Raw genomic sequence first — 12,686 nt, 5'->3', positions numbered from 1 at the left:
CACGCAAAAGCTCTACCCACTGAGCTACTGCCGCTCAATGGGGTGGTTGAATCTCAGACATCCTCCACTTAAATCCTCCACTTTAATCAAAATACTACAAAAATTAAGAAAAACATGACAAGATGGGATTTTGGTCAGCTCAGTAATAGTACCACAATCCTAATGCATATGGCTTTTGGCACTATCAACAGTGTGTTGGAGTTCTAGTCAAGCACTTGAGAACTAAGTCAAAACAAGGAAGAAAGTTAGTCTGTATCCCCTCACTGCATCCGCCATAACAACCATAGTAAAACATTTTGAGAATAACTTTCTTATGCCATAAAAAGATTTGTTTCCCTTTATTCCTCACTCCTAATATAACACGTTCACATGGTTAAAGTAGATTACTCTGAGAGAGCGTGTGCTGATACTGTGTCTGACAGCTCCATCTCCCCGTATGTGTGTTGCAGCCTCCTGTCCAGTGCTGTGCAGTGGTAATGGTCAGTATTCTCGTGGTCGCTGTCAGTGCTACAGTGGGTGGAAGGGCACAGAGTGCGATGTACCAACCAACCAATGCATCGACATCCACTGTGGAGGACATGGCATCTGCATCGTGGGCGCTTGCATCTGCAACACTGGCTATAAGGGCGACAACTGTGAGGAAGGTAACAATTGTTTTTCACAAACTTTGGGACTAACATAATATATTACATTCAAATGTATTTAAATTGTTCAATTGATTGATTTTCTGTCCACACCACCAATTCCCATCATCACATGCACAATAGCAAACAGCCCCGGCCTAAATAGCTCAACATGCTGCAGGTGACTGCAGAGACGATGACAAAAAAAATGAGCTATGATACGGTTTGAGCACTTGCGTGTAGGCTTCCTGTGCGTTCCACAAATTGCTGTTTCTAAATGGAACCATTGGAAGATGGTGTTTTTCCACCAAAAAAAATCCATTTCTTCACAAACAACAAAAACAAGCAGCACAGCACAGAACATGGTTAAATGAGCCCTATGGGAGACAGGGCTGGAAGAAAAGGAAAGAGGTGTGCAAATGCCTCAGCACATAATGAAAACACTGGACACTTGAGAGAGGTCATTCAAAGAGCAAGTGGGAATGGGGTGATAGGTGCTTCATGAAATTGAAAAGAAAATAGTAAGTAATTGAAGCAGAATGTCCAACAATTATACATTCAATATTGATGGAATATGTCTGGTATAATAATAATAGTCCAGTGAACTCTTCCTCATCATGAACTCCCTCTGGAGAGACTTAACTCAACCCCACCACCACCAATTGGAAAGGGGGGGGGGGGGGGGGGGGGGGGGGCAGACTCCATTAAAATGTGCTGCTCATTCAAATTCAGATGTGAATCCAGTAATGTTTTTATCTTTCTTAATGTTGAGAAATAGTTTATTTATTTTTTATTCTGTGGTGGGCCTGAGTCCATTTTGTGTGGAGTTTCCATTTTCTGCCCCATAGTTTAATCCTCCTACCATTGTCCTTGACCAGGACACTTGGCTGTTGACCCGCAGTAGGTCCCTAGGCGATGCAATGAGGTGGCCCAGTGCTCTTAGCATTTAGGATGGGTCAAATCCAGAGGATGACTTTCCCCAGGGAAGTGTGGAATCTAACACAAAACCTAATACATATTGTTAGAACAACTTTAGCAAATTATTGTCCCATTTTATTGGTAAAGTAATTCACTGTGATCCCTCTTTCACATACATAAGCACCCACAAATACACTTGTAACATATAAACAGTCAATGTTTGATTGCTGACACACACACACACACACACACACACACACACACACACACACACACACACACACACACACACTCTACAGCCTCTACGCTACAACCAACAGCCAGTGATCACTGTGGAGGTTCACACTTGAATACACATTGCAGTAGGTATAAATACAGATTTATAGGCACACATTGTGTAAATAATAAACACTCAACATTGTGCAAATGCATACACATTGAATCATAAGGAACAATAAACAGATTAGTCTCAGATTAGTTCACTCCTCGGTCGCACTAATCCTTAGTGTGTATGTGGGAGAGACAGAGGGATAGACTGAGACCCAATTTGCCCTCTACAACAGAGGCTGAGTGTGTGGGTGTGTGTTAATCCCATTTGCTGCTGCTGAAACTGCAAATTGTGTCAAAGATGCCATGTAGGGTTTCCATGACAAATATCAGAGCCAAATGAAATGCTGTTTTGTCTTCATACGTAATCTATCAAGTACAAGGAGCCATGAAGGCCGAGCCTCTCACATGGGCATAGTGTGAACAAATCCTAGAGAGTAGTATGTGTAATAAACTTTGTAGTATTTCAGTCCACTGTTCAGCTCTTTTCACCCCAAGTCTAACATAAATATTGTGTAAGTGGAAGATTTAGTACAAATGTGCTGCAGTTTGTTGGGAGCTAGCATGTTGCTGTATGGTTTTGCACAGTTTAGGAAGAGACAGTTCCCTCTCTATTACTGAGCACGTGGTCTTTAAACCAGCAGCTGATACCAATGTACTTCATTCAAATGACATGAACTGTGGTTGTCCTCTTTTACATCATGGTAGTTATTAAATAAATAAATAAATAAATAAAAGAATAGCAGTAACAGAATTGAATGTCCTTGGTGGTGATTTGCTGTGGATTTGAAAAATATACCCTTTAGTATGATAGAAACCTCTCAGTATATAAAGTTGGTTTAACTCAAAACAAATAAGAATCAGGCTGTGAAAGACAGGAATCTTCCTTCAATATTAACAATAATGGTACTTTTACTATCTCATCTCACCGTCTGTAGTTTGAGCAGAGACACATACGTCTTTCTCTTTCTCATACTTCATTGATCCAGACGTGAAGTCATTTTGGTATATTTGCTTTATTCTAAATGTAAAATGTGTTTCTCTGTCTATGTCCTTTCAGTGGACTGTATCGACCCCAGCTGTTCTGCACATGGGGTGTGTATTCACGGTGAGTGCCACTGTCAGCCCGGCCGGGGGGGAGCCAGCTGTGAGATCACCAAAGCCATGTGTCCTGATCAGTGTTCAGGTCACGGTCAGCACAACGCTGAGACCAGTACCTGCACTTGTGACCAGAACTGGACCGGGGCAGACTGCTCTTTGGGTGAGTGTGTTCTCAACAGTACCCTTCATAGTTTATTGATTGACTTTGCAAGTCACTGGTTCTCCATGGTGTTCTGGATAGCCTTCTGAGCTGCAACTGAGTTGTACCTTTCCCCACTTTCAGTTTTACATCCAATCATAAATCTCTTTGATTTATTTAATTTCACAACACCCCCTCCCTCACACAAAACCGCACATTCTAACCACAGTTAAAATAACATATTTGTATTTGACGTGGCCGATCCAGTTTGTGTAGTTAGCTGCCACTGAATGTGTTAAGTGCTCAATCCTACACACCTTTGTGGGAGTCTGAAGGTGCTAGACATCCTTTCCCACCACTCAGTTTGGCAGTTCTGATGAAACTTACAAGGCCTCAACTATACCACTGCCCCAGAATCACCTGCTGTGAAAGTTATGGGTGGCCACATGTTTTTCCGACTCTCAGTCACTGTCAATGCTCCATGGAGACTAAGTGAAACTGACTTTGCCGCCAATACCCACATTAAAAAGAATGTGATTACAAAAACACACGGAGAGCTTTTGTTCACAACTGTTCCCATGTTCCTAGAGTGACTCAGAGACTCTGCATGTGTGTGGTCCATTCAGTGCATCTGAACCGAATCTGATGGAACTTTCCAAAACCAAAAGACTTAAATGTTGAATCGCTGTCCAGAAGTGTTGAGTTCGATAAACATGAAAGACTTTTGACTCACTAGGGCTAAATCTGTGATAACCTGAGAGACTGGTTGATTATATGAATAGTTAACATGAGGCCCAGAGACAACCTCAGCCTAGAATTATTTGATACGGTCTTGGTCCGTTGTTGAAGGTGATACAGATCCATATCAGTCATCTCTGCCCTCATGTTTGGTCATTATTTGGCATCATCATTTTATTATTTTTCTACTATCAGTTTTAAAGTCTTATTGGCTTTGCCCTTTAATCCAGGACAGCCTCAGTACTGTGAACATTGTAACCATTTAGTGGAGGTTTTCATTTAAAAGTTATTGTAACAGAACAGGTTTTTGTCTAAATCAGTGGCTTTTTCCAGAGATGATCTCAGTGAGTGCATCCCTCTCTCTAGGTCGCACACTGGGATAGCTAATCATATAATATTTGTACCAGATTTGTTTTATATATTATTAGTTGTATTTTATCTGTGGCGTGAAAATGCTCGCAAGAAAATATTCCAAGAAATTCCCAAATCCAGTGCCTTAACTTTCCACAGAATTGAACTGGACACACAACGTTACTGAGCGCTTTACACAATCATGAAAGAGGAGCAGGATGTGCGTGAAATAAACAAAACAAACAAAAAAGCAATTTCAGAGCAAAGCAAGATTGATTTTACACTGTAAAGCCCTGCAGGATCAAGAATCTAAGATGGCACATGAAATAACTCAAGTCCTAATTCATGTGAATACAAATCAGGGAATGATTTTAAAGATGGCAGCAATTTGTTCAGACTTACTTTCTTTGTCGGAGTTTACAACAGTGGAGGAAACGTGCTGACATGGCTGGTAGCTAAACCACACAGATACAATCAGTAAAAGCCCCAAAACAAATCTCAAACCAACCAGCGGCCGTTAAGCTAATATTGAGAGGACATTAAGATGACATTAAGAGCATGTTAAGATAATGTTCGAACTGACCTTTTACAGATCCTCATGCAAAGAAGATTAATCTGAAGTGCAAAGATTGTGCCTGATAATCATATTCGGTCTTTTCTATTTCATTATTCATCTCATAACCCCTCAGATTTATCACATAACCTCTTAGAGAGGTCTGAACCCCTAGGTTGGGAACCACAATCTTATTTATATGGGCCATTGCCCAGTGAGTATGATGGGTAAACACAAATCTGGTAAGATATAGACATTTCTGTCCTATTATTTTGAAAGCCATAAGCCCAAACAGGAAGTGGCATGTACCAAGTGATTCTGCCTGTTGCTATTGTTTCTGACATCTTTTTATCCACCGCTGTTACCTCACACCTGAGGCCTGATACCTGATGTATGACGTCTTAGAGATAGTAGTGTGTTCTGCTGAGGTCAGATGCCATTTTGTCTGAGGAATGCTGTTGTTTCGTATGATATCACAGAATTGATGCTGAGGTCTGTGGATGTCTTCAACTACGTTATACATTTGAGATCTTTTTCTGTGCTCTTATTCACTTAAAATGCTGAATATATGATATATAGCAGTTTTTATGCAAATATTATCAATTGGCCCCTGTGTTTTATGAAATACAGCATAGTAGGAAATGTGTACTTGTGTACAGACACAAGTAATTTGTTGCTCATTTACAAAATAATAAAGAATTTAAACTCAAATGATGAAGTAACTGGTAAAACTAAGTAAAAACAAAAATAGAGATCCACTCCTACATTCTTTCTCTTTTTCTATTTCCTTTTTTCTCTCTGTCTTTCTTCAAGTAGTGAGGCATAGAAAGAGTTGAAATAGAGAGCATAGAAGGAGGAACACAGATCAGTAACAGATGGCTCCACATAAACACAGGATGAGAAGAGAAAGAGTGTCTGTGAGAGCATGTGTGTTCTCACTTCTGTTTGTGTTGCCTCGGGCTGCTACACCACAAGTATTGTCTTGTCGAATCATCAAACACATCCAATTATAGCCACACACATAGAGACACCACAACAACAACAACTAAAACAACAAGAAAACACACAAATACACACACACACAACAATGGTATAGTCTTGTGCCTTACCTTTTCCCAAGCTCTTTCAACAAACCTCACACACACACACACACACACACACACACACTGTGAGGGAGAGACAGAGAGTGAGAGGTGAGTGCTTTTAATTGATTTTTTCCATTTATTTTTCATTAAGTTGTCTGGCTGGGTCGTTATGTTTGAGAAAAGAATCACTATGTTCTGAGTCACGACTTCTGTCTTCCCCTGTTCACTCTTCAATTTAATACAAACTGAATGTCACATGCTGTAACAAGTGTCTTATACATGAATGCTAAGTACCATTGATGCACCATCTCTGTGTGTGTGTGTGTGTGTGTGTGTAGTGGACATACAAAGTATTTCAGTGTTTTCGTTTAACATTGAACACATGTATTTTCAACAGAGGTGTGCTCAGTGGACTGTGGCAACCATGGCGTGTGTTATGGCGGTATGTGTCGGTGCGAAGAGGGCTGGACAGGAAGTGTGTGTGACCAGAAGGCCTGCCACCCAATGTGCAGCAAGAACGGGGTGTGTAAGGAAGGGAAGTGTGAGTGTGACCAGGGATGGACCGGGGAGCACTGTAATATCGGTGAGTGGAACACACACACACACACACACACACACACACACACACACACACACACACACACACACACACACACACACACACACACACACACACACACACACACACACACACACACACACACACACTAGAGCTACCGAGCAAGGTGTTGACCTGCTCATTTGAAGAGAGAATGTTGGGCTTTATTCATTTTGCACATACTTAGGAAGAGCTGAGAACTGAACTGTCAACCCTCGCGTTAACAGACAAATGTAATCAGTTCTTCAACATCTTTGAGGGTAACTAAGGTAATTCACTAATTACCTTAGTTACCCTCATATTGATAAATTAGCTCTAGTTTTCTTTATTTTTTCTGCACATTGGTAATAAGGGTGGTTGCATATGCTCTTGGTGGTCCTGTCACTCATCCTGTTGATCCTGTGTAGAGTGTACACAGCTATATGCTACTCCTGTCACATGTGGCATTCAGCAGGACGCGCTAGTTTAGGAAGGTGGATTGTTTGTACATTTGACCAATAGGTTCTACCATTCACCATGGTGGTTGGGGAAATATGGCTAACTGTGGAATTACCCCAAAATGATATATCCAACTCCACACAGAATACTAATTAAAAAGCAAATGTGCTCACCTTTCATGGCCAGCTCTGTGTTCCATCCCCCGGTGTGGCAGTCCAGCAGGTTGCTCGCTCCAATCTTGTTTTGTGGCGCCAATTATATTGAAGTTTCCAATGAAAAGAGTGTTGCATCACAAGGTAAAGTGCATACATTCACTGGGGTATTCTAAGAGCAAACTGATTTTTATTCTGAGTGTGTAAGGGTGGGTGCAGGAGCTTGTAAGTCCTGGCTGCTTATGTAACTATGTCCACAGTGGCCAGTTCTCTCCACTCTAATGTTGTTTTTTAAGAACAGTTTATAAATGCCATAGATATCATGTTTTCTTCCACATTCTCTCAATTGATGAGTCCAATTAATTTGTCCTTAATTTCATTGCATTTGTCCTTTTTCCTTTGTGGGAGGGGGCACATTAAGTGATCTGAAGTCACAGGTAGCTAATTTGGTAGTTCAAATCAATACTTCAATGGAATTCATTATAATGAAACTAATAAGTGTGAGGGAATGAGCATTTGAAATAATTCCCACTCTGTAAAAAGCAGATAAATAGTGAGAGACAACAGGAAATAGGATTCAATTTTGAACCCAGGGTGAGAAAGGAGCGGTAATATGATGCAGAAAAAGTGCAGAGGAAACATTCATCTGTCAACATCAACCAGGGACTGTTCTTTGTTGTGATGCTGTGACAGAGAGCTAATGTTTACCATTGGGACATCTTTTCCTCATTGATCTATGGCTGGTTCACTGAGCAGATGACATAATGTAACAGGAGATCGATAGATGGATTGGCGTCTGCAGTAATGTGGATGCTGTACCAGACTTTTGTAATACAGAGATTTCAACCTGAAGGCAAATATCTCCATTTTCAGTGGAGTCATGAACTTTGGGTATTGAATAAATGCAATTGTGACCTCCTCAAGGCGTCTAGGCAAGATGGCTGGATGCTTGAATGCTTGAATGCCGTTTTGCAACCCCACTGCATGTACTACACAACAAATCCAATCTTCAGTATGGCCAAGATGCTAATTGAAACGCAGAACAAATGAATACATACAGGGATAGTAGCTTCCTTTGCTTGCTATGACATATTCCGGGTGTGCATGTCCATGCCAAGCTGAGACACTGCATACTGTTGTGTTTTGTGAGACACTGCATACTGTTGTGTTTTGATAGCCACAGTGACACGGAAGGGTATTTCTCTAGCTGGTGCTGAACACCAACCTCTTCATCTAAAAAAAGACAGACAGATAGGAACAGTGTCACCAGGAAAGAGGTGTAAATTGGCTTCAGTTATTGTCAGTTAGACACACACAAAATGACACACGCACACACTGGCAGACACTGAGAGCATAACAACTGTGAGATGAAGATGAATCCATTCAGAGTGCTCTGCCAACAAACAGCTTGTTTGTTGAGATGGATTGTACGGCTTAAACAATGCTGAGAGAAATCATTCAGGCTGCTTTCTCTTTCATCCTCTGTCTCTTCTTCCCCTTTCCATCTCCTTTCTATTTAAGATAACATACTTATCTGTAAACTGTGACCTCACTGCCTGTCTCTGCATGTGTCAGCAATGTTTCCTGTATAAGCCTTTAAAAAGGCCCTTAGCCACGCTGTTTAAACATGTTAATGTGTTAATCAGACCAGATATTATGATGTTTGTTTCAAATATTTCTCTTTCTTCCTTCAATTGCGAAACAACGCTTGATCTATATTAAATGCTTCATCTTTCTTTCTTTCTTTCTTTCTTTCTTTCTTTCTTTCTTTTTTCTTTTCCTTCTTTCTTTCTTTCTTTCTTTCTTTCTTTCTTTCTTTCTTTCTTTCTTTCTTTCTTTTCGTTCTTTCGTTCTTTCTTTCTTTCTTTCCTAAGCCCACAATCCGGATATTAGAGTAAAAGGTACTGTACTCTTTTTCCCTTCTCCCTTTAATTTGCTCTTTTCTCCTTCCCTTCATCATTTGCTTTGTGCCTCGTGTACTGCAAAACTATGGCTGATTCAGTCATGCCTCATTTATTCATTTTATGTTTTAGTTTTTTCCCTCATCATCTTTTATTTTGACCATCACTGTTCCTTTGGTCATTTCAGATTTTAATCGGCCAAATGTACAGTGACTTTCTTTGTTTTGAATGGTAGCTCATCTGAAAGCTTTTTTTCATAAAAACATAACCTTTTGTGTTGCTATTCTATTATTGTACTTTTTTACATTTCAGTTTGCTTTTATTGCTTCCTCAGGAACAGCCTCACATTTGTCCTGATTTTGAATGTTGTATCCTTCTGACTTCTTGTTTTCTTTTCCTTTTTTATCATTACTGCACTATTTTGAAGACATCTGCATTTTCTTTTCAAGTAAACCATTATTGAAGTTCTGAATGCTTCAGAATTGAAGTGAATCCACAAACTGTTGAGTTATGTGGCCTCAAAACCTTAGAGTTCAGACCTCCTTATCCTTTCACAACAAACTGGTTTAACATCAGCGAGTTCTCACTGTGTTCTGCCACCAAAATGAGCATGCTGAAGCAGGGCACCCATCCAGCTTTAGTTGGCAGGAATTGCTTGTTAACGAAGCTGGATCACAGGAAATAAAAGGAACTGGTAAAGGCCCAAACAGGAAACTAAGCACAAATCAGAACAGGCTGCAAATGTAAGATGTGAGATATCCTCTAGAAAAAAAGCTCTAAAAAACAATTTAAACAGAAAGATGTTAAAACCTTATTAGATTCATTCTCATGTTTGATGTTGAACAGACAAGCTCAATATTCAGTACCAGAAAGTTTATGGTGTGCAGACCTTAATGCTGAATCTGCTTCACGCTTCATTTTCCTATAAGCAGTCGGTGCTGTTTCTCTCCCACTCCGTCCCTGTTGTGTCTTTATGCACAATAACAATTACACCAGCGTGTGTGAATGGCTTTAAGCAACCATAATTTGGCTCACACGTTCAGCTGTTGTGCTAAAGATGTCCTTCATAAAGAGTTTTAGAGAGAGTATTTGGGTATTTGCAAGAGTAATTGAAAGCATATGATTGAAGTACTACGGCAGTGTTAAATCCAGTGAGCTGATCTGAACTGATATCCCACTCCATGGAACATTGGTGTTCATAGATAAGGCGCTGACTAACTAAGAGGCAGTACAGGAGAGATCTCTGCAGGACTCACTGTTAATGCCCCTACAGAGGCTCTTATGAATTGTGCTTTCGATTCAAAATCTCTGTCCAAAGCAACAGGGAAATAAAACTTTATATTCATCATAAAATATTTTACATTTTACAAACTGTTCAGAGCAAATACGTTTTAACAGCCAACCGATTAAATCGCTCGTCACTTTGGCATCAATAAAGGCTTTAACACTAAGAGGACGATTTATGGACAGTATGATTTTGGCAGCATTAGAGCTTCATCAGTTTATATTTAACAAAATAGCGTGCGATATTTAAAATTGCAGCTTAATGTTTGTCACGGAAAATGCCGCACAAAACTCGTCCTTTCCATATCTATGAGTAAGTGAGGGCCTCAATATTTGATGATGTCAGTATCAAACTGCCAACACACAAATGTCAGTAATTTGATGATAAATGCAGATGCAATGATTTCAGCACCTACCTGTGATAATCTGAGACAGCAGGTGTGGTAATGAAGCAACACTGACTGATTGCATGAGATAACCAAATTAGATACTCCTTTCTCTCTTTCTTATTGAAGCATCATAGCAAACAACTAGAAGCTACTTAATACTGCCACTGAAACTCCTTGGTATACCATTTCAGCAACTGCGGTGTAATGCCCTGTAATGTAACTGCTTAAAAACTTAAAAAACACAATTAACCACAACTAGGAATCCACCTAGTAAGGCCTTAGCAGCCACTCAGAATTGAAGATTAACCACCAATTAACACTCAGGTAAACTCCTCCTGATAGCTAAGCAACCAATCAGAACACCATTGTAAGCACCTGCTTACAAAACATAGTAACCATTTATGTAAAGTTATGCCTTAATATGCACTTCAAGTCAGAGAGTACCCAACATCTCTGTGCCGAGCTTTCTAGCAGTAGTTAGGTCAACCACTTTGGTCTCAGGTCAACCACTGTGAGTTATATGTAGTAACCAGTGGCGGGCCGTCAGGGCCAGCAAGACCTACTCTGATGGCCTAAACATCATCAAATTTAATTTTAAATTGTATTAAATTATTCCCAGTAGTCTATTCTCTTCGTTTCATAGCTTCCGTCTTGGTTGCGCTGCATCCAGCCTCAGAACGAGAGTCGGAGGGGGCTGGGCTTTATGTTAGAGCTTTTATCCAATCATATTTCAGCCTTAATGTGTTGCCAGGGTCCATGAAATCTGCCCTAAGCCTTCAGAATATCAAAATATGGACATCACTGAAGGCCTAGGTGTGAAATGCAAGGACCGCCACTGGTAGTTATCCTTTAGTAAACACTACCAGTAAGCGCCCACCCAGAACACAATCAATAGAACAGAACATAATCATTATGATTTGAATCATTATGCCTCTGTAACCACCAAAAAGTGTCATCAGTGTGGCAGTTCTACAAAGCGCAGCTCTTAGCAACTTCTTTATAGGGAAATGATCACTGTCCAATGAGCCTGTCCAAGATACAAGTGCACCATAGAAACCTGTCTTAACAGCTTTAATAACCACCTAGCAACGTCCTGCAAAGAGCCCCATGATGGTGCACTTTGGACTGATTTAACTGCCTCTGCACCATTTTACAACCAAACACAGTGTGTATATGTTGTATTGACTGGGCATAATGGCATATATACAGTTTATATTTATATACGGGTACAGCTCAATAAATTAGAATATGGTGGAAAAGTTCATTTATTTCAGTATTGCAATTGCAAAAGTGAAATACCACACAAAGTACATTATATATTTTAAGCCTTTATTTGTCATAATTTTGATGTAGTATGCTTTCAGCTCATGAAATCCCCAAATCTTTGAAAATTCGAATATTACAAAAGAACCCAAAAAGTTTTTTTAAATGTTGGCCTTCTGAACAGAGTAGGCCAACATTAAAGCCCAGGTTGCTTTGATAGTGGCCTTCAGCTAGTCTGCTTTGTTGGGTCTGGTGTCTCTCATCTTCCTCTTGACGGCGAATTTGCTGGCCAATCAAGCACAATAAACCCACTTATTGGTACTTTCGGCAGTGTGGGCAGGTGCCAAGCCATAAAGCTTGTCAGCAGAAGGAAGCATGAAGTGCTCTAAAAATTCCTGGTAGACGGCTGCGTTGACTTTGGACTTGAGAAAACACAAAGTACCAAAACCATCAGATGACATGGCCCCCAAAGTCATCACTGACTGTGGAAATTTCACAGTAGGCTTCAAGCAACTTGGATTATGAGCCTCTCCACTCTTTGAGTCACACTGGGATTTCCAAATGATATGCAAACTTTAAGGACTTTGGAACTTTTTCTCCTGAGCCCAGGTAAGGCGCTTCTGAAATTGTCTCTGGTACAGGAGTGGCTTGACACGAGGAATGCGTCAGTTGTAGCCCATGTCCTGGACACGTCTGTGCGTGGTGGCTCTTGATGCACTGACTCCAGCCTCAGTCCACTCCTTGTGAAGCTCTCCCAAATTCTTGAATGGGTTTTGCTTGACAATAGGGCTACAGTTATCCTTGTTGCTTGTGCACTTTTTCCTAC

General features: G+C 40.4%; 1 protein-coding gene across 1 annotated transcript in view; it reads left to right on the top strand.

The window, feature by feature from the left end:
* Positions 1-12,686, top strand: part of LOC142996739 (teneurin-3-like) — a 187,811-nt gene that overhangs the window by 102,343 nt on the left and 72,782 nt on the right. Inside the window, exons 11-13 of the mRNA XM_076147792.1 lie at positions 450-644; positions 2,929-3,129; positions 6,233-6,418. Coding sequence (XP_076003907.1) covers positions 450-644; positions 2,929-3,129; positions 6,233-6,418 — 582 coding nt within the window. The remainder of the gene's footprint in view (positions 1-449; positions 645-2,928; positions 3,130-6,232; positions 6,419-12,686) is intronic.

This window comes from Genypterus blacodes, unplaced genomic scaffold (assembly GCF_046128005.1).
Source record: "Genypterus blacodes isolate CSIRO-AG114 ecotype Tasmania unplaced genomic scaffold, CSIRO-AGI_Gbla_v1 ptg000039l_1, whole genome shotgun sequence".
Classification (NCBI taxonomy): Eukaryota; Metazoa; Chordata; class Actinopteri; order Ophidiiformes; family Ophidiidae; genus Genypterus; species Genypterus blacodes.
The sequence above is the reverse complement of the archived record's forward strand: the minus strand, read 5'-3'. Positions and strand labels throughout refer to the sequence as shown.